General features: G+C 36.7%; 2 protein-coding genes across 2 annotated transcripts; one reads left to right on the top strand and one right to left on the bottom strand.

Annotated features, from left to right (window-relative positions):
• Window positions 1-10658: 10658 nt before the first annotated feature.
• On the top strand, window positions 10659-14725 carry LOC149953684 (cuticle protein 19-like). Its single transcript, XM_090170277.1, has 3 exons — window positions 10659-10676; window positions 11975-12112; window positions 14308-14725. Exons 1-3 carry the CDS (start codon window positions 10674-10676, stop codon window positions 14662-14664), a joined length of 498 nt encoding a protein of 165 aa, XP_090026403.1. The 5' UTR covers window positions 10659-10673; the 3' UTR covers window positions 14665-14725.
• A 7633-nt stretch (window positions 14726-22358) lies between these two features.
• LOC149953683 (uncharacterized) lies at window positions 22359-24509 on the bottom strand. Its single transcript, XM_090170276.1, has 4 exons — window positions 24334-24509; window positions 23517-23634; window positions 23353-23441; window positions 22359-23060 (listed from the first exon to the last, which is right to left on the bottom strand). The coding sequence occupies exons 1-4, from the start codon at window positions 24343-24345 to the stop codon at window positions 22635-22637; spliced, it is 645 nt and encodes a 214-aa protein (XP_090026402.1). The 5' UTR covers window positions 24346-24509; the 3' UTR covers window positions 22359-22634.
• Window positions 24510-26009: the final 1500 nt, after the last annotated feature.

Here is a 26009-nt window from a genome sequence, read left to right as displayed (position 1 = left end):
TAGCATAAATACATTTTGAGAAAAATGGCCTGATCGAGCAAATTGAGACACCCTGTATATAAAGCGAGATACACGAAGAAGAAAAAAGAGATTGAACGATACTACAGCAATTTAAAAATCCCATCAAACCCGCTCACTATTTTCTCGTCGTGTATCCCGCTGTAGTAAAAAATAGATACGTTTCATCCTGACGAATACTAGTTGTTGTTTAACTGAACTGCTTTGAATAACTGGAATTATTCCTAACCAAATATAACATAAACAATTCAAACACTTGTTACTGAAATGTTAACGTAAGAACAACCGACACTGTATCGCACGTTATCTTTACCCAACGCAACTTTAGGAATATTGGCTTGTGAAATTTTCACTTTCCTAAAACATATCACTATACCTTACCTAATTTACCCTAAGTAAAAAAAACTGTAACATCTCCTATAGAAATTAAAACTAGGTATTTTTATAAATTTTATACAGATTGCCAAATTTAACGTAGAAAATTAACACTGAAATAATAACGAACAACCGATATTCTCTATCACGCGTCTATCTGCCTTTCAATTTCAATAGGTGCAGTAGGAAAAATGACTAATTGACTATTTAAAAAGCTTTTACTACAAGGCTGAACTAAAGTTCCTACACACTAGCTGCCTAGCATAGAAATCAGGTCTTGTAAGTTATACATAAGGAGAAGCAACTACATAGAAATCTCGAACATAGTTAATGACTTTAGGGAAGTAAATTGCTGGGAAATTCTAAATGATTTGTTGCAACATTAATTTAATTAACTAACATGTTTCATAATTTTCATCTTGCCAAGTCCACCTCGACGTCTACAAAGCTTTGGGGGGAGCCCCCCCCCCGAGCCCCCTGGCTCCATGCACTTACTATTACCCCAACAAGTTTTTAAGGTAGGGGAAACCGAAGTGGAGAGACCTTGCAAATTCTACACCAGTAGCGGCGCCAGGATTTTTTAAGAGGTAGGCCAACCATTTGGAGGCCCCCTGACCACAATTTTTTCAAATCCGTCCACGTTGATTTTTTTTAAGCAAGTGGTGTAATTTTTGGCTAAAATGGGTACGCGACGAACAAATTAGAACTCATTATGAATTTAAACATTACTAAAAACAGAGTGTGTGTTGTTCCTTTTTTGTGTACCGATAACACTTAACAAATGAGTCTATCAATTTACATTAATTCCTTCGATACTTCGCGTGTACATCCCTTAAAGAAAGTTTAAGAACCATTTATTTGTAAAGATAAAATTAAAGATACAATTTGGAGGTGGAGCTGCTAGATTTTCATACAGATTTTTCAAACTTCTCTAAAGGGAATATAACCTTCAATACGTTTTCTACTGAAGACCCTTACAATTTTAAAGATTACCTGAGTACCTCCGAAACAAATCACCAAACAGGGTCAAAATGTCAAAAGCCACAGGAGGGAGCGGTCAATATTGGAAATATTAGAACCTTTTCCATTTAATTAAATAATCAACTAGGCTAATAAACCAAGGCACCCCACCATATGCCCAAGTCAGCTAGCGACCTTTATTGCCTTTATATCCGGTAGCCGGTTATAATACGTAGGATGGTGGTGGAAAGCCCTTCGTAACGATGTAGGCACCGGCGCGCCGCCGATCGGTTTTTTGCGCCGAACGATTTTGAACGGCGCGCCGCCGATGGTTTATAGTATTTTTTAACAGGGCTACCAGATTATCCGTTGATATCAATCTCTTGTCACGGTTTATATATTTACACAGGTTAGACTACTTGTACCTTCATACGGGCTAGCGTTTTGAGCCTCTTAAGTTCTTCTGACAGGCAACCCTGTTTTCTACTATGCTACTGGTACGCCCTCTAAAGTATATAAACAGTACTAATTAATTTATTATAAATTAAATTTTTATAAATTTTAATTATAAATACACTAATGAGCTACCGTATTTATAATTTGATAATATGTATTTTAAAATTTATTAATTATCTACGATACATTTAAATTTAAAATATAGGTGGCGCTCAATTTTTATATATAAATATTATTTTAACCGCTGCCTACGTGTTTTTAGAATGATAATACTAAAATATTCTTTTGTAAAATGCAGGCAACACACCTTAGATTCTCTCTAGCAGTCGACGCAACCTAACTTTCTACAGCAAACGGCGGGAAAACTAGGATTTAAAATGTGTGACGTCACGAAGGTCCAATAAACAGCGCTCGCGGTGAGAGAATACGGCGACTTAAATTGCCAAAAAAAAATAGGAAATGGGAGTCGCGCACGGGCCTTGATTAACGTAGGCAGCGTTTTAACAATAGTTGATTATAGTTCAGAAACTTTACACAAGCCGACGCTGTAGGCGCGAAGTAGAATTTTTCAAATTCTCTAAACGCGGGAGTAGCTCATAAGCGTCCATCTCTGAGCCCGAGTAGTCTAACCTGTGTAAATATATAAACCGTGCTCTTGTAGTTCTTTTATCGCATTTCAATTATTACTTTCGTATTGCAAATATATGACAATTTATTTTCTACGAAATTTCATATTAACGCAGCGCCATGCCGACGCCGCCGTTAAGTTTTGGTTCTACGCCTCCGCCGACGGAAAATTCCCGGATCGCCGCCGCAGGTCAAAATTTCGCGGCGTTGGGGTCTATATTTCATACCACACGAACCAACAGCTTTCTACACTAACTAACACTCGCTCGTTACACTGACTAACACTCGCTATTACCGTTATTAGTTTTAGCATAAGTAACATAAGAACAATAAGTATGACAATTAACGAGATTTACAACCAAACTGATTTTCATAGTTATTGGCTTATTGCGTAATTAAGATGTTTTATCAGCACAGAGCCCTCTAGTGCATAAAATATGCGAGACTTCCGCTAACCCGAAATATCTGGTTACCGATGGTTAGGCGGAATATTAGGCTAAAATGATAAAAATTAAAAAAAGTTATTTTCGGCGCCACGAGCTCATGTTTTTTTTATCACGCGTGATTCGCACGCGGGCTTCTAAACCAAGCCAAAGCCCTCGTGACTCCAGAAATTTGTATCAAAACGTAGTCATCCAAAACTGAAAGTCGCGAGTCCAAGTCACAGCTTGAAGAGAGTATCAGTGCCGAAAAAAGGTTCGGGTAGAAAATTAGCATTAAAGCAATATTATGTTACTTATGGTTTTAGTGAAGTGTAGTTCTGTTAACCCGTTCGCAAGCATTAAACTCTAAAAAATATTTGTCGGTTTCAATCTAAATTACTGTGAAGAAAAACTTTAGGGTGTTTACTCTTGAAAATGCCAAAAAAAGACCGTAAGATTTAATCTAATACAATGACTAAAATAAACCTCCCTTTGTGATTTTTCTAACGGAAACTTTGACAACCACGAGTGGGAAATACCCCGTTCGCATCCCACAGCATGAAGTGGGTTCACGGTAAATACGAACACCGTGATTCATATATTGGCAAAGGATAGACTATTTATATTTGATAATGGAAACACTATGAAAAAATAAATATCGATAAAAGGTTCTTTAAGTTACGTAAATAAATTTAAACCTATAAATATAAGTTAATAATTATCTTTGACATTAGTGTGTTACTTTCGTTTATTAAGCGTGTACATTTTTTACTAAGATATATTTCTGAAATGTTTGGTGAACTTCAGACTGTTATTGCGTATTTTTGTCACTAGAGGCGCTTATCTTTATGAAGATGACGTCAATTCTACTTAAGCTTCTTAATAAATTTATTAATTAATTAATTAATTCATTCATTTATTAATTTATTTTATTACTCGAAGATCTATTTGATCCGAGATTCGCGTTTTTTGCTCGAAGACCTATTGGTACGAGTTATTAGTAAGTTTTTTAATTTCTTCAAATTTGTTTAGGATTTAGCTATATTATCCCTTTTAATTATGGACTAATCTACTTTTTCGCGTATTTTAATAAATAGACAGACTAGGTGTGGAAAACAAAACGATTTAGACTTTTTCTTAATTTTAATTTAAAATATTTAAATCGATATTTTAATCAAGTTATTTAAAAAGTTATTGATTTAAATCACGTATTATACTTCAATATATACAGGGTGTTTCAAAAGGTTATGGAAAAATTTTAAGAAGTTGTAGGGGGTGAGTTGAGAAGTATGCTTGTTTTTTCTTATACTCGCCCACACGCAATTCAATCAGTTCTACAGAAAGTTCGGTGTTGCTATTTTACCTTATGTTAACTTGTTTAATTGCGAATTAATAAATAATAATAGATTTACGTTCGAGTAATTGTCTTGGGTCATCTCTTTCATGATTACGCTTTGCTGCTAATTGAATTAATTTTAAAAAATTTCAAAATGTGTAGGGAAAACTTGTAGTGGTGTTACGTTGCTTTATTGTGTACGATCTACACTACTACAATTCCCCCGTTCACGTTTTTGCTTAACCCTAGGAGCAACAAACACAGCACCCCACACAAGGAGAAAGCAATCCGTCAAAAGTCGTGCATTTTCTGGCGTACATTTTCCATTGGTTAGACGCCTTAGCGCCTGCTGCCGTCGGAAGGGAAAAATTCGGTAATTGTCTTCCCCCCTTTTCGTACAACGTTCGGCGTAAAGGCTCGTCCAATGAAATTTGTACACGACACTGCGTTAGCGTGTTTAAAGGCTAGCTGCGTTCTCCTTGCGTTTGTTGCTCCTAGCTTAACCTGTCTATTAACAAAAAGATTTTCATCCTGAAAACGTCATCGACTGGGTGTATAACGTTTGGCAAAAAAAAAGTGACACCAGGAAAACTTTCAATTTCTGTTTCTTTCGAAAAACACCTCCTTGAAGGTGCGTGGGAGATCAGAAGTGGCCTTCTTCGGCGAGGCACGTTCGCTACAGGTGGCGCCCATTAATCCTATTTTTATTCATTTATCCGATTCATTTATTTCGGTTTGACCAAGATAAATAATTAAATTCTATTGGGGGTAAAAAAAACGTCAACGAATTGCAAACCATTTCCTCGTTAGCCGAAAAAAATTTCGTCTTTCGTACGTGCCAGGCGTTCGTTAAGATTTAAATAATAAAGTCGCAGTCCCAATTACAATCGGACAGTAATTGCTTTTCACGTAAAATTTTAATAGCCGATGAATGAACTCACGTAAGACAATAGGGCATCATTCTCGCCCGTTTTATGGTAATTCTAAGATCTCAATAATACCCGTTCCGTTTTTTAAAGAGCTTCACCAAACCGGAAGACACAGTCGTCGACGACCTCAACATTCCTAAGTAATTTCATTTCAAGCGAGGGTACTATAGAATCTTCAGATTCTCGTAATATTTTTGAATTTAAAATTATAATATACAACGTATCTCCGATCAGTTTGGTGTGTTCTTTCAGTCAAAATGTTTAAAATAGTTCAATGAACATAGGGTGCTTCGTTTCAGAGATATGGGCATCCGGAAACTAGTCCACTAAAACAACAACAGTTCATTATTTGGGAAATAATTTAGTAAAAGGTAAAATACCACTGCTGTTTATTTGGAATATAAGAGGAGTTTTATGCCAATGCCTCAAAGAAATCCTAGATGATAACAAATTATAAAATGAATGTTAGGGGATTTAAATACTGCTTTATCCATGACGCTCCTATACCTCCAATAAATTCATGAAGATCTAATTGCCTCAAAGGAATCCATTCGGATACATTTACCTCAAAGGAATCCATGGTGATATAATTACCCCTTAAGGAATCTCTATTAATACAATTTCCTCAAAGGAATCTATATTAATAAAATTACCTCAAAGGAAACTATATTAATAAAATTACCTCAAAGGAATTTATATTAATAAAATTACCTCAAAGGAATTTATATTAATAAAATTACCTCAAAGGAATTTATATTAATAAAATTACCTCAAAGGAATCTATATTAATAAAATTACCTCAAAGGAATTTATATTAATACAATTACTTCAAAGGAATCTATATTAATAAAATTACCTCAAAGGAATCTATATTAATAAAATTACCTCAAAGGAATCTATATTAATAAAATTACCTCAAAGGAATTTATATTAATAAAATTACCTCAAAGGAATTTATATTAATAAAATTACCTCAAAGGAATTTATATTAATAAAATTACCTCAAAGGAATTTATATTAATAAAATTACCTCAAAGGAATTTATATTAATAAAATTACCTCAAAGGAATTTATATTAATAAAATTACCTCAAAGGAATTTATATTAATAAAATTACCTCAAAGGAATCTATATTAATAAAATTACCTCAAAGGAATTTATATTAATACAATTACTTCAAAGGAATCTATATTAATAAAATTACCTCAAAGGAATCTATATTAATAAAATTACCTCAAAGGAATCTATATTAATAAAATTACCTCAAAGGAATTTATATTAATAAAATTACCTCAAATGAATCAATGGTGATATAATTACCCCAAAGGAATCTCTATTAATTCAATTACCTCAGAGGAATCTATATTAATACCATTACCTCCAAAGAATCTATATTAATACCATTACCTCAAAAGAATCTATATTAATACCATTACCTCCAAAGAATCTATATTAATACCATTACCTCAAAAGAATCTATATTAATACAATTACCTCAAAGAAATCTATATTAATACAATTACCTCAAAGGAATCTATATTAACACAATTACCTTAAAGGAATCCTAGAGGATTCAAATACCTCAAATGAACTTCTGATGATCCAAATACCTCAAATGTACCATAGCCAATCCAAATACCTCAAATGTACCCTAGCCAATCCAAATACCTCAAATATAATCTAGATGATATAAAAACCGATAACAACTTCTAGAGGACTCAACCTTAACATTTAAAAATATCGTAGATGAGCTTATCATTTAGGGAATTTCTAGGGAACCAAAATACCATAAAAAATCATGAGTTATCCTGATAATTCTTAACTCATACGAATCCAATCCTTTAAAAATATAGAAGATAACCCTAATGTCAAAAAAACAAAATTCAAATTATGAAAAATATAGTACCCATAAATACACCTAAACTACAAAAATCGTTTTAAAAATACACTAATAAAGGAAGATTATATAAAACCTTCAAACTTTACCTTGAAAAAAGCATCAATAAATAATTAACTAAGTGTTCTACGATCTCCGGGAGACATTGAAAAGAACAATTAGTCGATGACGGCGTAGGACGTAATTAGCAGGCTGCAAAGCTAAACAGCATATACATTCAGTCAAAGGTATAATGGCAAAATGCGTGAGCGCCACAGGAAGCAACAGAAAGATTGAGCGAAGCTTCGTAGACTTTTAAACGTAAACGTCAGAATGCTTTGAAAGCTGCTCAAAGCACTTTTGAAATCTAGACGTTCTAGTGGTTTAAGAAATGTTCGTGACCTCGGAGTCATCGTACGTGGCACCGCAACGGAAGTGAACAATATAATACAAGAACCTAATTTGACATCTCATCCAAATACAGGGATTACGAGATAAAATACGACTTTCTAATGCCAGGTGATGCTAGTAATAAGGATTTACTTTTGAGGAAAGTATTTGCGAAAACTCACGCTGAGGTTTTATGATATTTGACCCGGCGCCGCGTTTATTAATGAGGTCAGACATCCAGTAAAAGAAGAGAGACTAAACTCGTGAAATTTGCAAATACAAGATATAAAAATCTGAAAATTCTTCCGAATGTGGTACTACATAATCCGATATCATATTTTTTATCGAAATTTCACCACTAATGGTTGCTCAATCCGGAGTTTACATAATATTCGTAGAAAATAAAAAATTTAGCTTCAAGATATAACGAATTTATATTTCGCATCCTAGTGATAAGTAACTTCCGGTAATTGGTGATATCAGGCCTATTGAAAATTGAAATGCTTTCAAAAGTGTAAATAACGCTTACTTTTGGAAAATAATGATGAATTATTGAATCGGAAGATAAAAGTAACTATTATAAACACTGGCTACATTTCAGAAGTTAGTTTTTTTCGAATTTCAAACTTAAACGCGTGTACGCTCGTATTTCTCGCCATCAAACTAACCAACTATTTTGCCAACGGAAAGAGTAGGAAAGGACGAGTTTCCTGTTCGGAAACTTCCTATTTCGCAGACATTCCACGACAGACTATCATTAACCGAATTAATTAACCGCTTATGATTTAAACCAGGCCTGGAATAATGGCATTTAAATTAACTAGCTAACTTGGGTCTCAGATGATGCCAAGGGTATTAGCGTAGCTGATTAATTTTATATTATAACAATGTCGAAATATTTGTCATGGTCGTGGGCATGGCAAATGTGAACTGATTTTTATGAAATTTTGAACGTAGCTTTATCATTCTATTAAAGAAATGCGTGCTAATGGAGCTCAAATTTTAAATTTATATTAATGCATGATAACCGCAATTAAGTGCGTCAATCAGGGCGTGTGCATTATAAATGTTTCGATATTTTTATGTATATTTGCCACGTTTGCTTATTGACGTACTAATTTAATGTAAATGTATTTTCAAATACCACTAGTACAACCAACTTCAATAGTTTAGACACGCGCGTTTATTTTATCGCAATTGAACAAGGTAGTACTTTTGCGCGAGACTAATTTTAAGTGCTCAATTTTTAAACATTAAAAACCCTTAAAAAGTAATTTATGTTTAATTTTTTTATTTTTCCGGAAAATTAACAACTCTAGTAAACAAAGTGCATTTGTAAAAACATTTTGAAAATGGTTTTTCAAAATGCATTTTGTATTTTTATTTTGAGCTGCAAAAACCATTTTACATTTATAAAAACCAATTTTCAAAATGCATTGTGTATTTTACATTTTGAGTTATGGAGAAAGTATTTGGTATTTTGCATTTTGAAAAAAAAAAAGCATTTTGTACATTTTATTTTCCCGATCGATGTATAGTTTTAAAAAGTCACTTTATGACGTATTTCACTCCACACTATTTTGAGATTTTTCGAAAAATTAGTGGGAGCTTGCGATTAACATTAACAATATAGGGAAATTAATACTTATTTCTAAAAGTAAAATTATATACTTTTGGCTAAATTAAGGCAAATACCATAGCTTTCAAAGCTACCACTTATTTATATTTTGGAGAGCCAAGAATTTGCAATCTCTCTTTCCAATCTCGACGAAAAATAACCGTTAATATTAAATTGAAACGGTTAATTATTCGAAATTTGAAAACACGAAGAAAAATATTTCCGAGAATTGCCATTTAACGTTTTTCAATTAAACGCAGTCTTCAACCTTGACGTTTTTGGCACACGTATAATAAACGATAATCTCAAATCCTCAAGTTTATAACAATAGCAACACGTTTAAAAGAAATTAAAAAAAATCTACTAGAGAACATCAGAAACAAGTTTATCCCACCGAATTCATCTTCAAATCGAGTTTCCAAAACAACACAAAGAATCGAGGAGTAGAGCCTACACAAGTCAACTATTATTATTCGTTTGGGAAAAATCATTAAATTTAAAGAAACTGCGATCTATCCAGTTATTCCACGCCTAATTACTAATGTCTTCTGATGCGTGGACAAAAAAAAGATAAATTTGTAAGAAAATGAGGTTTTAACTCTATCATTAAACAAACGCGTGGATTTCGCGCAAAAAGCTACTATGTCTTCCACAATACTATATTTAACCCTTAGCTCACTTTGAAAGTGTGGTAGTTACGTTTCTTTTCACTATAAGGAAAATGTAACGAAAAATATTTTGTGAGTCATAGTATAATGAATACTCAAATATAATGGAAACCGAGGCTTAGGTTATAACGAAAGTCAAGCAAGTCGAGATACGTTACTTTTGAAAGAATTTATAAAATTAAATTAAAATTGTTTAAAGAAACAGAATATTATGGTTATTATGATAGATCAAAGAAACCTTAATTTTATCATATAAGGTTTTTAGATTTACATGATTTGTGCTCTCATACAGAGATAATGTACAAAATCAATACGTTAGTTCTTTAAGAAGTTTCTGAATGTTAGTGCTTCGGGGAATCACAGAGCAAGACGTTCATTTGTAAAATTGTAAGTATAAAAGTTACTATTTTTCATGTTTAAAGTGCATAGTTTGGTTAAATCTTAACGCTTTATAACTAACAAACAGAAGCAATTTCTCGACTATTCCATATTTATGTCAATATTGATTAAGTCCTAGTTACCGTAATTTGGCACTGAGGTTTCAAAATTATCATAATTTGGAGAGATGCTAAGACACACTTCAATTGTAGGTTCCCTTAACAAGGGGGTTGTATTTGAGGGGGGTTACCGTGTCCAGCGAATTTATAAGGATGAAATCTGGTATTAAGGATTTATAAGTAGACACAATAACAGGTAGTTTTTTGTAAGTGCTTCGCGTCTTATAAATTGCTTGGAATCTCGCCACCTACAAGTATCTGGCCGGGTGGGTTGGTGTCGGGGGGCGACAAAGGTCTTTAGGTTTTGAGGTCGCCGCGATATAAAAAGAAGCGCTTTATCTGGAAGCGAATTCTTCGGTCGCTTCTTCATTCCAAACCAAGACATTCCCCACGAATTTCAGAAATCGAAAGTGCTCCCGCTCGAAATTCGATTTTCCCCGAACAGCATTTTATTTTTTCTATTTCATTTCTTTTGGATACGTTCACGATTATACAGCAATAATGGTGAGTTTATTAAGATTATTTTAAATTTTATATCAAGAATTCATTAATGAATGTTATGTAACAAAAATATTTTTTTACGTGAACATGGGGAATTTTTATCCGGAATTAAACAAGTGCAGCGTAATTTAAAATATATTTCGTTTTTTTTAAAGTCTTAGGCGTGGTTAATTTGTTTATTTAATAGTAATAGTTAGGATACTACATTATGTAGGTTTTTCTTCAAATAGTATTAAGATTTAGTTAAATATTTAAGCGAGCGAGTATGTATTATTGATCGATCTAATTGCTGGAGGAGGAGATATGTTTAAAAGCTGATGATAAAATATACTACACTTTGATCATTATCCCACTTAAAACATATTTTATTCAAAGTCATCTATTTTGTTGATGCTAAACGATCACTTGATTTTGGACAAACGATGAAGAAATAATAAGGTTTCCGTTCTAAAATATAAATCTCCATTCGTCTGAACAGAGAAAGCATTTAACTAAGCTAGAATGTAGACAAAGATGTTGATATTTGGAAGGGAAAACACTATTTTTTTTTAGATTTTAAACGTAATAAAGTTTAGTATTCCCGCTCCAAACGATAAACAACGTTATGATTAAATAATAAAATATATATATAATTATCAGCTAGGCTAATACCCAAGACACCACCTTAGGCCTAAGTCATCGAGCGACTTTTAAAGTCATTAATTCATGTGGCCGGGTTACAATGCGTAGGAGGGTGGTGGCAAGCCCTACAAGCCACGCGAGCCAACAGCTCCCTATACTAACTAATACCGTTAACAAGTTTTATGGAAGGGGAAAGCGAAGAACTCGGAGAAAAACCCCATAAACCAGTGGGGAGAGAACTTGCAAACTCAACGCAGAAGGAGTTGTTCCGAGTATTTACCCAGTGCCACAAGTTGGGATCGAACCCGCTTCCTCTTGCTGTGATTAAATTTTATATATATATATATATATATATATATATAATAAAATTTATTTATGCAATAATAATTGCTTATTTAACATCATTTTTTGCTTTAAACACGGTGGTAATAACTAAACAGACTGCAAATGGATAATCTTAGCCAATAACGGTCCTGCACAAATGATCACGGCCTTGATGATTTTCATGGTACCATCGTTAAAAGCGAACCGTACTTGACTATCAGTCCTCGAAAGCGGACATGCCAAAGCTTTTAGTGCTGTAGCGGGCCCCATTGAAAAACTAGGAATGTCTTTCAAGAGGCCTGACAATTTGAAACGTACCCGACAAAATTAAATTTCTGTAACTTTTTCCCACCTAGTATCAGCACCTAGTGACTGTCTCGCTCTGTCTATTCTTGTCCGGGGTTGTCCATTCGGCGCCGGCCACGAACCGCAGGGACCAAAGACGAGTCCAGACGCAAGCACCCAAGGCCCCTTACGTCGACCCGTACGCTGACGTAAGTATCTTTCTTTAAATAACCTTTGCTGCCCCGAGATCATAGCGAGTGGGTTGATGAAGTCTTACCTTATCGAAGAATCTTGTTCCCGGTTCAAACTGGTTTACGAAAAACATGGTCTACCGGTTGAAACTACCGCTAACCGATAAAAAGAGTGATAAAACATATATGCCGAATGATTGACGCTAATTAAGCGGAATTTTAAAATCGTGGTACCTGGTAATTAACGTGCAACCACATCGTCTAGACATTATTGACAATTATAAATGTTTTATTTAATTGCATCTGACGCGTTACTTTATAGAACATTCTATAAAATACTATGCTTATTGAGAGGCAAAAGGTTTGGCCCGGTTTTTCATGAACCACGGAGGCTCAAAAAAGGATTCTGTGTCAAACCTGCCAACCTAGTAGTTTGGATAAATAGTGGATTTTTGATTAAACTCCTACTCTTTTAACGGCTATAGTTTTCTACAAACCATTATTAATAGTTAATTAACTATACCGCATTATAGGGTAAATAGTTCAGTTATGGACTTACTATATTTCGAAATATACTATCTTCACGTAGGCTACCTTAGCTATATTTTGAAAATCGACTTTAGGCTGACACTTCTGATTATACCAAATAGGATTGAGCATAAGCAGAATTTTTAAGACCGAAGAATAAACAAGTTTGAAAATCCTACTGAAGTAAAGCTATGTTGTCTTTGTGAAAGTGTTTGATTTGTTTTGCTAGGCATTTACAGAAAGGTCTATTTATTAAGACGGCTGGAAACAATATCGTATCCATATTACGCTGAAATAAAAAAAATCGATAAAGATATAACTACAATATTTTTAAAAGATTCCCTGGCAATATCGAGATAGTTTTTTAGGGTAAAATTTCACTCTTTACGCGGAGTAACGATGTATACGAGAACGTTAAGGAACCAGCACCGTAACCAGGATTTGATTTCAGGGGGGGGGGGGGGGGGCACGCAATGGAAAAAATAAAAAAAAAAAATGTACATACAACCATACGTTTCAGGGCGGGCACGGCCCCCCCCCTAGTTACGGCCCTGTAAGCAATTAAATAAGAATGCAAAGGAACTAGTACAATAGAATAAATTTTAATTGTTACACCCAAATTCTTTTAATAGATGGAATTCTAGTGCAATTTGTATTTAGTAAGACTTTTAAGATGTCAATAACTTCCTGGGAAGTGGGTAGAGACTTCGGTTGAGGCTTAGCAGCTTGAACGAAAGCCACCAGGTAGCGTAGGTAGCTTTGACGCAATTAAAAAAAAAGCATATGGTGGCTATGCCCCTCCCTTTCTAAACGTAGGAAAGATTTCTAATTTCATTGACTGCGTCATCTTGTTTCTTTTTTGGGTCTATGAAGTTTGAGAATTTATACCTAAGCCTAGTTTATTGCAATGTTTTGCTTAATTAAGGATATAGTGTGGGTTAGCATAAGGTTAGTTTAGGTTAGCATAAGGTTAAAGTGGGTTAGTGTGTGTTAGCATAAGGTTAAAGTGGGTTAGTGTGGGTTAGTGTGTGTTAGCATAAGGTTAAAGTGGGTTAGTGTGTGTTAGCATAAGGTTAAAGTGGGTTAGTGTGTGTTAGCATAAGGTTAAAGTGGGTTAGTGTGTGTTAGCATAAGGTTAAAGTGGGTTAGTGTGTGTTAGCATAAGGTTAAAGTGGGTTAGTGTGTGTTAGCATAAGGTTAAAGTGGGTTAGTGTGTGTGAGCATAAGGTTAGTGTGGGTGAGCATAAGGTTAGTGTGGTTTTGCGTAAGGTTTGCGTAAGGTTGGTGTGGGTGAGCGTAAGGTTAGTGTGTTTTTGCGTAAGGTTTGCGTAAGGTTGGTGTGGGTGAGCGTAAGGTTAGTGTGGGTTTGCGTAAGGTTAGCGAAAGGTTCGCGAAAGATTAGTGTAAGTCAGTGGCGCAACCATAATTTAATTGAAGGGCCTGGTGGCTTGTGGGATGTCTCGTATATTAATTAGTATGTTCTGGAGGGGACCCGGGCCCCTCGGTTTCCACCAGGGTGCACCATTTGTGTAGATTAGCAAAAGATTAGTATAGGTTTACTTCACAAATGTCTTTGGGTTCTGATAGGAGTTTTAAACATTGAAAATTTAGAAGCGTTGCAACGTGTCGTCACACGTTTGTTCTACCTTTCTATTTCTCCCTCTAATTTCTATTTTACTCACCAGGAGCCACCATACGCCTACGACTTTGGTTACTCCATACACGGGGACGATGGATTTTCGTCTTACCAACGCGAAATGGGTGACCACGCGGGTAGGAAAACCGGATCGTACAGTTACCAAGGACCAGACGGCCTTTACAGGACAGTGACGTACGTCGCCGACGAGAAGGGCTTCCGAGCTACCATTCACACCAACGAACCAGGCACGGCCGAGCAAAAACTGGGCGACGTCAAAGTCAGCACAAGCCGACGCAACCAAGTTCTGACCAGGGTCAACGCCGCCGCAACCACAGAGTCCAGAAGAATGCACCAAAAGTTCGAGCTAACGCCCCTGGGACTGCCCAAGAAGAAAATACTATAAGTTACGATTATGGTGATGTACAGTCAACAATATTCACTGCCATGTCTCATATACACTGTATGAAGCGTTCCATTTGCTATTTTAGTCAAAGGCTTCAGTTATTATTTTAATAAGTAATTCATTTTAAATATATTTGTAATGTGTGCATTACGTCAATAAACATTCGTTACTGTTGAAACATACTTTGGTACGAGTTATTAGTAAGTTTTTTAATTTCTTCAAATTTGTTGAGGATTTAGCTATATTATCCTTTTCAATTATGGACTAATTAATCTACTTTTTCGCCAATTTTATCATCCTTCGCACAGTCCATAGGTGGTTTCTTCTAACTTCACTTATCGAAACTTACACTAACTAAGGTAGTAAAAAACACAGAACTTCCTGATAATGAGAAGGCCCGATATTTTTCTGGACGTTATGAATCTGCAGATGTTTAGCGCTGGATGTCGCTCTTCCAGTTGTGTTTTTAAGGGTTAAACACAATTATAATCATTAGCTAGGCTAATATCCAACACACCACTTAAGTCCCAAGCCAGCGAACAACTATCAATGCCTTTAATTTAGATTGCCGGTTTATATTGCGTAGGAGGGTGGTCGCAAGACCTTCATGCCACAAGAGCCAACAGACTTATATTACGGTTAATCTCAACAAGTTTTTATGGAAGGGGGACACGAAGATTTCTGGTGAAAACTCTTTCAACTCATTGCACCCCGTGCCACATGAGATCAAACCCGGTTCCTCCTGTTGCGAGGTGAAACTGCACCTCACCTTACATTCCCAGTTATCCAAAGCGAGGGAGATTTCAAATCCGGTCCTTGCAGGGAGTATAAAGTTATATCATAAGTCTATAATATTGTTCCATAATTTTGTCACTTTGGGGAATATTTTACTGAAAGCTAATAACGGAGTGACTGTGAAGAAAATCTCCCCCTAGCGAGGCGCCGTCAAAGGCTACGGGTGACGCGTTAGCAAGCGGAATAGCTCTCAGTAAAACGTTTGCACGTGAAGAATATGAAGTGTCATACTTTTGTTACAATATTATACACTTATCGTTATATTTATGGTGGATCACCTAATCACGGCCAACTTTGATCTCTCACTCTACAGCGGCCATCTCATTCATTGACGTTTCTGTGTTAACATATGAGCAAAAGATGTGTATGACGTGAGCGCCCCTAGCGGATTATTATTTTTAGAACAGCTTTTACATTGCAGCCAATATAAAAACCGAGCGTGGCGCTGAACGCCTACACGTTATAGTACAGTTTATAGGTTAAAAATCCTTGCTCGCGGAATTTCGATGAATGTGTTGGCGCTGTAGCGCGAGCAGCGCGTGATCAAAGTTGGCCGTGACCTAATTCCCTCAAATTCTATTAAGTTAGCTTATGTACAAAACTAAAACCAACCTACTAAAAGCTATTGACACTAACAGTGTGTACTTTTGTCTAATCTGCCATCTTTCGTCGTGTATCCTACTTTACTGAAACATTCGTAAAATTCAGTAACCGAAGATATTCTTGAATATTTCCGCTAAATCTGTTATCAGATTGGTACGGAAAAAGCTAGAGACTTGTATACAGGGTGTTTCAAAAGGTTATGCAAAAATTTTAAGGAGTTGTAGGGGTGAGTTGAGAAGCATGCCTGTTTTTTCCCCATTATCCTACGATGAGTTAAAAGAGCTCCAGAGAGCTTCAAAGTGTGGCCTACTAGCCCCTGGAAGTAGGCTGCAACAAGCGCCAAACCAAGCAGCAGGGAAACGCGAACATTAAGTTTTGGGTTCGTGTGATAGGTAAAAAATGACTTTGTAAACAAGTCGATGTAACCATCGTAAAAAGGTAACTTAAACGGTGCTGCTTGGTTTCGGGCTTGTTGCAGCCTACTTCCAGGGGCTAGTAGGAAACACTTTTTAGCTCTCTGGCGCTCTTTTAACTCATCGTAGGAAAATGGGGAAAAAACAGGAATACTTCTCAACTCACTCCCTACAACTCCTTAACATTTTGCATAACATTTTGAAACACCCTGCATTGATTAGAGGAGTGATCATCCCTTGCGTTAATGTATTGATTAGAGAGAACAATAGTTAAATAACGCAAATATTATAATGAAACATCTCTTAATAAAGCTATTAACACGATTATTAAACAAATCTTGACCATGGGAGAAAACAAAATTCCGGACAATCCTTACCATTTAGTAGCTCTAATAAATTAAAGAATGACCTACCGGTTATTGCTGAATGTTCCACCGAAGACATCTTTCTTGTTTATAAATATTCCACATTCACAATCATTACCCTTTCAAATGAGCCGTTTGTCCAAGAATACTGATTTCCAACGCAAAGTCAAAAATAAGACACGACGAAAAAAATTGTTCGTTGAGCATTTCCCGAAAACAAATACAAAATATCGGGTCAAATTTTATCTTTCGATGTCTCAATTTTGGTTAAAAAATAAACAAACATTTCGGGCAAAAAACGCGGAATTTGAAACATCAGGTCGAGATAGAAAAATGAACGCAACATTTTATATAAAAATTCGAAAAAGGGTAATCTAGGGTAGATCACCGTTCGTTGGAGTTATATGACTCTCGTAAATCTTAATAACTTCAAGCTATCTGACAAGTCAAACGGCATCTAACCCTGGGTACTGAACTTTGAGGATATAAAGAGTCACCTGGTATTAAAGTCACGCTACTATTTGGATTAGTGGAATTGCAACGAGTGACCGAAAGGTCAGCAACACAACTGATATTTAAAATCCGCAATCAAACCCAAGAAATAAACAGATAAACAGTTAATTACGATTTCCTAACAAACCCACAAACATTCCATTAAAAGTGGAACATCATTTCGGTATATAAGCCCCAGATTAAGGCTTGAGGATTAAGAAGCGATTTCAGTTAAGCGCGGGTTCCGTCATCGAGGTCCCGTGATGTTACTCAAGGTAGGTTTCTTTCAGATATCTCATTCTGTCAAAATTCTACAATGATAATTCCTATTCAGTCGGTATGGTTCATTTGGTGTCTTGGTATTGCCACCTCCGCCGGAGGAATCAGCTCTCTACGAAAGGAAGATGGATTATCTCAACGGTTAACGTCGCTAGAGGACGCTTTTCTGGATAAGCAAGACCAGATAACACAACGAGATGATCAGCCGTCGAGTGCCATTAGCTCAAGGCAGGAGGGCACCTCGGGTGTATCAAAAGCGGATAAAGTTTCGTCGAGAGTGGATGACGCGGTAAGCATTGATGACCCGGAAACAGATGTCCTGACATCAAGGCAGGATTCGGCCGAGCGATTCCTCAATGCTAGAAGAAACGAAGCACCCATTTTGCCTCCTGACCGAGGCATATTCGGTACTCGAATTACAACCAGACAGGACGCTCCGTACACTAAGGGCCAAAGTTATCAAGCGGTACCAGTTGCCACAGCATTTTACCGATCCGACCGTCGGAGTGTTTCCAGTTTAAGACCGTCACGAAGACTTACCGCGCAAATAGGACAAACTAATACTGATACACTCAACTCTAGGTCATTTAATGTTGAATCTGGATCTTTAGATGCCGATTTAGAAAATCCTTTGAGACGATTAGGGCCAAGGCTACTTCAGGGTCAGACTAATTCCGCAGATATCAGTATATCCAGAACTTCTTCGGTAGACGGAACTCCACCATTAACTACGCGCTCCTCAACAGCTAGACTAGGGAAAGATCTTTCTCCTATTAGTCAAGATAAAGTGGCCATATCTATAACATCCAGATCAACCAAAGATTCAGTCACTGGCCCACAAAACCCTATATCCAGGACCGCAATTGAGCTAGGTCCAATTGGCGCGTCACCACTTACTCAAGAGATTGTCCCGATACCCACAATTACAACTAGGACGGTGCAAGAATCACCACCTATAGCTCAACGAAGCCCCATCCAGCGGACATCAATTGGCTTACGAAAAATCAGTCCACCAGCATCTCCACTTATTCAACTACAACTACCACCGATTCCATCGAGGAATAACCTTGATACTCTGTCACAAGTTAAACTTGGTCCTTTTGAAAGATATTCAGGTGGATTACAGCCAGCTCGAGTTATAGGCCCATCACCCCTTGCTCAAGAGATTATACCAGTAGCACCGATTTTACCCACAATTAATTTAGAACCACTAGCTGGTGTTAAACGGGGCCCGATTTTGAGAACTTCAGTAGGGTTCGGACAAATTGGAACGAGACTCATCCCACCACCCATCACGCAAAACATTATACCAAAAACACCAATTGAATTAGCTCCTCTACTTAATGGAGGGAAACTTGTAAAGACACCAGTGGGGTTGGTTTCCGGACCTCCATCACAGCTCAATCAAGAGATAATACCGCTAACTTTCGGTTCTAGAACTTCCCAAGAACCTGTTTCAACAGCACAAGTAAGCCCAGTTTCCAGAACATCAGTGACTAACGCAGCCGCAAGATCTTTAACTCAACAGGGTCCAATAAGTACTTTGTCATCACGAAGTTCAATAAAGTCAAGGGTATCTGAGCAGGTTTCCCAAATAAATGCTAGAACGTCAAGTATTCCGGAAGCCCAACTACAATCTCCAGTAGCTAGAACGTCAGCCGTAGATATTGGATCCACCGTATCTGGAGCGGTGGTTGGACCCCAACCCGAATCGCAAGGCTCCGCCGGAATAAGCAGAACTACTAAAACTTTAAACCCAGTGTCTCCCTTTTTGGAAAGACCGTCTGCGATTGGACCTGTAGTACCCACTGGAGAGTTTTTGAAAAGGCGTACCATTGGTGCGGGTGCTGTACCAGCCATAGCCCCACTGGCAATAAGAAGACAAGTGGGTTCAGTACCTTCAATTTTAGCTCCAGCACCAACCCTAACGGGATTACGAAGACAATCAGGATCAGTACCTCTAGGTTTAGCACCAACCACATATCCAGTAGCAGCCCTACCGGCATTACGCAGACAATCGGGACCAATTCCCTTAGGCTTAGCACCAGTTGAATATCCTGTACCAGCTATAGCCCCACTGTCAGTAGGAAGACAAGTGGGACCTTTACCATTTGGTTTAGCACCAGCCACGTATCCAGTACCAGCTATAGGGCTATTACCACTGGCACCAAGACTACCACCACCAATTAATCTAGTACCTCCACCGATTGCAGTGGCTCCACCTCAAGCAATCCTAGAACCACAGGTAAATACACTTCTAAATCCAACTAAGAAAGCAGGCCCACCCTGTTCATAGATTTTGGGAAGGTTAGCAAGTGAAAAGCACGTTGTGGAAGAAGAAATTAAAAGTTGAGACGCAAGTGTGGTTTAAAATTCACAAAATGTTCCTCTTTCTTCAGTAATGTGAAGGAAATAAACATTATTGTGAATTTCAAACCGTCAAGTCACCCCCAATCCCCTTTCAAACATGGCTGCCAGAACTTTAACAACAGTTTTGGCAGTATAAAGTTGCAATCTGGGTAGAACCAACTCTATATTTGATTTTAGCGATTATTTGATAGACACAGTTATTCAATTTCCTGATTTTTAGAAAATCAATATTCACGGAATATTTAGCATTAAATATTCTGTTATTTTGCCCAAAGGCGACATGTGTGGGGGAAAAACGGTAAAAGTTAAAATTGGGTAACATTTCGTATTTTTCATTATTTTGGCCAGAAGCGATTCTCCTGGTTTATTCGCGAAATGTGGGTCTATTTGAAAGCAATAGTAAAAGAACGCTAGAGTCAACGCCCTATCCGTAAAACAGAATCCCCGGTGTAAAAACGTGTTTAGACAAACTACTGACATCTAGTGTCACTAAAAGAAAATTTTCATGAAACTTAAATTCGCATTTAATTTTTTTATTAAAATTTAAATTAATTAATTATTATCATAGTCGAATTGACCAAGTGTTAGAATAAAAAAGCGTTAAAATAATAAAAGATAAAATTAGCTTAAACGCGCCATCTATGTTGAAACGAAGGAACTAACTCGAATGTTCCATTTTAGTTACCTCCAGAGCCGTACGAGACAGGATACGAGTTTATAACACACGATGGCGGCGCGGTCTTCAAAAACGAAAGAGGCAACGAATTGGGTTTCAAGGCTGGAACTTACTCTCTTCAGTCGCCGGAAGGTTTTTATCGAGTCGTGGAATACGTCGCTGACGATGGTGGCTTCAGGGCGCTCATTCGAACCAACGAACCTGGCACTGACAACCAAAATCCGGCAGCGGTGGACATCCTGTCCGAGTCACCGGTGGCGCCATCGGTGGCCGTTGCACCAGCACCGTTACCAATTATACCAGCTCCACTTTTACCGGTCCAAATAGCACCCCCACCAATAGGTCTACTAGGTCAACCCTTGATAAGGCGAACTCAATTACCTCTTCGAAGAACAGACGGTATTTCTTCAGCACCAGCACCAATAGCAGCGACACCAACTGGTCTACAAAGTCCACCCTTAACACGTCGTACTCAATTACCTCTTCGAAGAGTAGACGGTATTCCTTCAGCACCAGCACCAATAGCATCGACACCAAGTGGTCTACAAAGTCCACAATTAATAAGTCGTACCACCCTACCTCTTCGAAGAGAAGACGGAATTTCTTCAGCACCAACACCAATATCACCAACTGAGTCGTCTGTACAACTGGGACGCTCACTTGGTTCAACTCGTAGAAACGATGGTTTGAAAACCATCAAAAGTTAAAACTATATTTAATTTTATATTCCTTTATTTTCGCCTTTGTTTCGGTTTGTATTTGGTATGCATTTGCCAGTCGACCTGGATCGCTAACCTACCCTTACAAACTCCACCTTTATCAGTTTTTCCATATAATATATTTAAAAATGTTACGTTTCTTTAGACACTTTCGTATGAATTTATTTTAAACATAACTGTATTGCTCTAATTTGTTAAATAAATTTAATATTTATTTCAAATGGGGTGTTTTTGTGATTGAATTAAAAATATTAAAAATAATTAATATTACAAGCTAATATCATTGACTAGAAACATATACCCGAGCCGGTACATTCTTATTTTTTCAAAGGAATGTTTAAGAAGAACAATTTGAAATTACATAGTTTAATGAGTTTTAAAACTATAACATACGGAGCTTAAGTTTTATAATTTACTTCGTTAGGACAGTAATAAACGTCGTAAATGTTCAATACGCGGGCTGGTTGGAAATTGGCGTCTATTGGAAATTGTCATTTATATGGTTTAGATGGATACTTCTCTTACAAGAGGTATATTATACACTTCTGAAAATAGTAATTTGATACAGAAAGAAACCATTCCATAAAATACTACTGAAGCTTGGCCCAATTTTACATAAACCAGGGCGGCTCATTATGATATTTTATCTGGCAAACATGCAACACTGGTTGGCTGGTTGATATAAAATTTAACCATAAGTAACATAATAAACATATGTATGGCACAGAACGAATTCGGATCATAAGCCCAATTCTTAAAACCAAAGAAAAAATTAAAGTTGCTAGTCCTACAGCAATAGCTTTGAAGTCTTTGCCAAGGGTTTGGCTGGTTTAACTTGGATTTTAATCATTTTATAGAATGGTCTATTTTCGCTAAATGTTTATAGTAACAGTTTTGAAAAAAATGCAATGGAAATTCCAAAAATAAATTTTTTAATCACAGTTAAAATAACAGAAATGTTCACAAAATGACAATTAGCAGATTGTATAACTGAAGAATAGGTAGGAGGCGAATCAAACTTAACAAGTAATGGAAAACATTGAATAAAATAATATACTTCCAACAACAATCCATAAAAGTGGAACGGCTATTTCAAATTTAAACAATGATGAACAAATCGTATGAACGCAATGGCGAGTAAGAATCGGCTTTGGAGTGAAGAAATGTGAAAGTAACGGAAGAGATATAAAGTAAAACATTGGGAAACGAGAGGTAGCCTCAAATATTTTAAAAAGTAGAACTAGACACGCGACGAAACTTAAGCTAGTCGTCTGACCAACGTGCTGGCGGCTGGGATAGCGGCGGCCACTGGTTCGAGCGCTCTAGCAGGCCTGTACGGTCCTCGGTAGCCCGGTTGGTATCCTCCTCCCAAATAGTTGCGATTGTACCCTTGGGGTCCATACCCTTGGGGTCCTGGTTGGACGTATCCAGCTGGTAATGGTTCGGAGATCAGTTGGACATCAGCGGGACTCGCGCTTCCGACTCCGGGTTCGTTGCTTCGGACGGTAGCTCTGAAGCCGAATTCGTCGGCCACGTAGTCCACAGTTCTGATGAAACCTTCTGGGCTTTGGATGGTGTAAGATCCACGTTTGGCTCCGCTTTCGTCCCCGTCTTCTTGTTGAGAGAATGAACCGCCATCGTCGGTGAAGACTTGGTAGGCGTTGTTGTAAGGACGTGGTGGGCCCTTGATTAAGACATTAATTTTACAATGAACACCCTGCTACCATTTGAATTCTTTTAGACGCTCGTACGATACTCAACATCAATAAAGACATTAGAGAAATAGGATATTTATTGATAACCAAGGATACCATTACTCGTGTTTTCATACCAGAGTGACTGAGATAAATCAGTTCACCTCGAAAAGGAATCGAACGCCACTTCGATTGAACTATACCGAGACCACGAATTAACAGGACTCGGACGCCCCATTTTCGGGCGTACTAGATAGAAATCAATTACTGAAAGCAACTCACAACTGGGTCAGCTTCCCGGTAGGATGCTCTTGCTGGTGGAACGTAGGCGCCTCGGTTGTAGGCGTTAGGCGCGTATCGAGGGTCGTACCCTGCGGATACAAGCAGAAATAATACAAACGTTAGGTCATCTTTTTAAAGATTGGATGAGGGGCTGGTTTGTATACCTGGGGCGTAGGCCCTCGCTGGAGAGCGAGCGGCCAAGTAGGGGTCCACAGGAAGGGGTGCTGCTGGGTCTACTGGTTGCGCGACGGCCACTGAGGCTACGGCTACCAAAAATGCAATCTGAAATGGTTTTGCAAAAATATCGCCAAGTTATACTCACGCAGTTAAACCCAGTTAAAATAACCAGTTTCTTATTACTCTAGCAGCGATTGAAAATCTATTGCAGATTTAACTATTCTTAATGCCAAATTATTTTCTTGCAGTGATTGGAAATCTATTCCAGATTTAACTATTTTTAATGCCAAATTATTTTTTAGCAGTGATTGGTAATCTATTCCAGATTTAATTATTCTTAATGCCAAATTATTTTCTAGCAGCGATTGGAAATCTATTCCAGATTTAATTATTCTTAAGGCCAAATTTTTATAACATTTAAAAGAAAAGTCTACATGAAATTTCCGAAAAATATTTTAAAATTTAAATTATTTATCTAGAATTAGATCTAAATTTAAAAAAATACAGATTAATTCTTTTCATTTTTAAACTTAAAGCTTTGCCACGATTTCTCCGAAGAACTCAAATAATAAATTATAGAAAAGATATAGAACCTAATATTTAAATATTTTAAAGTAAAAATTAATTTAAGTTATCGAAATTAAATAAAAATGGAATAATTTTGCATTACTTTATAATTATTATTCATTTGAAAATCGATAACAAATCGAACTTGCAATCTATCAATTCGAGACTGAAGATAGCCTAGACGAATCTTAAAAGCCAAGTGGTAACTCCAGCCGGTAAAAACTCAAAAAACCTTACCAAGGGAATCATGGTAACAAATGGGTTCGAAATCCACAAAAGCAGCAGCGGATGGAATTATCCTTTGGGATGACTGAATCGAAAGTGATGCTCCTCGAAGAAGCGACCGCCACTTATATAGGCTGGCTGCAATTGCTCTCAAGCCACTAACTAACTTTTCCAACCCCTTCTCATCATCTTCGTGATCTTCTTAACCCCGCGGGGTCACCCAGATCCCCCCCCGCCCCTCCGGGTTCCAACACCGGCAACATCTCTCAGGAGTAACAACTTTCATTCTTCGAGAAATTATGACCAAATACATCATTAGAAGTCACCCCCCTTTTTGGGGGGGCTTGGAATAATAATAGACAAATCAGAAACATATCCGGCTGTCACGTGACCCGTTCTACCTGCTGAGAGGGAAAGCGGGGAGGGGTATAAAGGATGATACCCACTGGCGCATCAATCAAAGGAAAAGTTACCTTCTAGCGCTCCTCTAATACGCCCCCGATCAACGAAGCGCCGAAAACGGTCCACGAAAAATATCATCTTTGAAATTTTGCCCGTATTAGTTACTTGGTATATTTGTTACGGGTATGAAAATGCGCCAAATTTCTTAGGGTCGGGTATCAGGTAATATATACAGAGGGTAAGACATGGTCATTAATAAAAAATAAGGCTTCTTTAATTTCCAATATTTTTCTTATTGTCGTTAGGTCTAGACTAGTTCTATTTTGCATTTTTAAATTTCTTACCGGTTTTTTTTTGTTGTGTGGTAGGCCTAATTATATCTATTTGTCACGAGCTTAAAAATATTCTTTGAAATTTAACAGAAATAGTGTCTTTGTACTCGCATGCACGCGTTTGACCCTAGAAACATTTTTTGCAAAGACAGAAAGCCTATAACCGCAACCTATTACCAGTAACGACTATCGTTATCGAATGGAATATCAATGGATAACGACTATCGTTATCGAATGGAATATCAATGGGTAACGACTCTCGTTATCGAATGGAATATCAATGGATAACGACTATCGTTATCGAATGGAATATCAATGGTTAACGACTATCGTTATCGAATGGAATATCAATGGATAACGATCGATAGTAGATTCGAAATGGTTTTTGTGGGTGTTTGAGTATTCTTCGCTAGATTTTTTTTTAAAGTTGAAAATTTAGTAGTAAAAATTTAATATAGGAAACTCCAAAATATTTCGTTTTCTCTATTAATATAATATAATTATAATTCACATAATTTTTTTTTGAAATTTTATAATAAGATCAAAGTGTAGTGTAATTTCGCATCAACAAAATGGATGACTTCGTAAAAACAATATATTTTTTAATCTAATTATTAGCTCATTCGTCGATTAACTAAGACCAAAGTGTAGTATCGTTTCACATCAAGAAAATAATTGAATGAGTAAGTCACTAATTACTTGGCCCTTAAACCTTAATATGTAACTCTACTGATAACTATTAATAAACTTGAACTTGAACTTGATATTATTTTTGAAATTTACTTATATGTCTTTGTCTTTTTGCTAAGATCAAAGTGTAGTATCGTTTCGTATCAACAAAATGGATGACTTCGTAAAAAATTATTTTTTGAAATTTAATAATAAGATTCTTCATCCTTTGCCTAAGATGAAAATGTAGTATAGATTCTCATCAACAAAATGGACGATTCAGTA

This window comes from Leiobunum rupestre, chromosome 3, assembly GCF_980474605.1.
Source record: "Leiobunum rupestre chromosome 3, qqLeiRupe1.1.hap1, whole genome shotgun sequence".
NCBI classification, from domain to species: Eukaryota; Metazoa; Arthropoda; class Arachnida; order Opiliones; family Sclerosomatidae; genus Leiobunum; species Leiobunum rupestre.
Note: the sequence above shows the minus strand (reverse complement) of the source record. Positions and strands in the feature narration are given on the sequence as shown.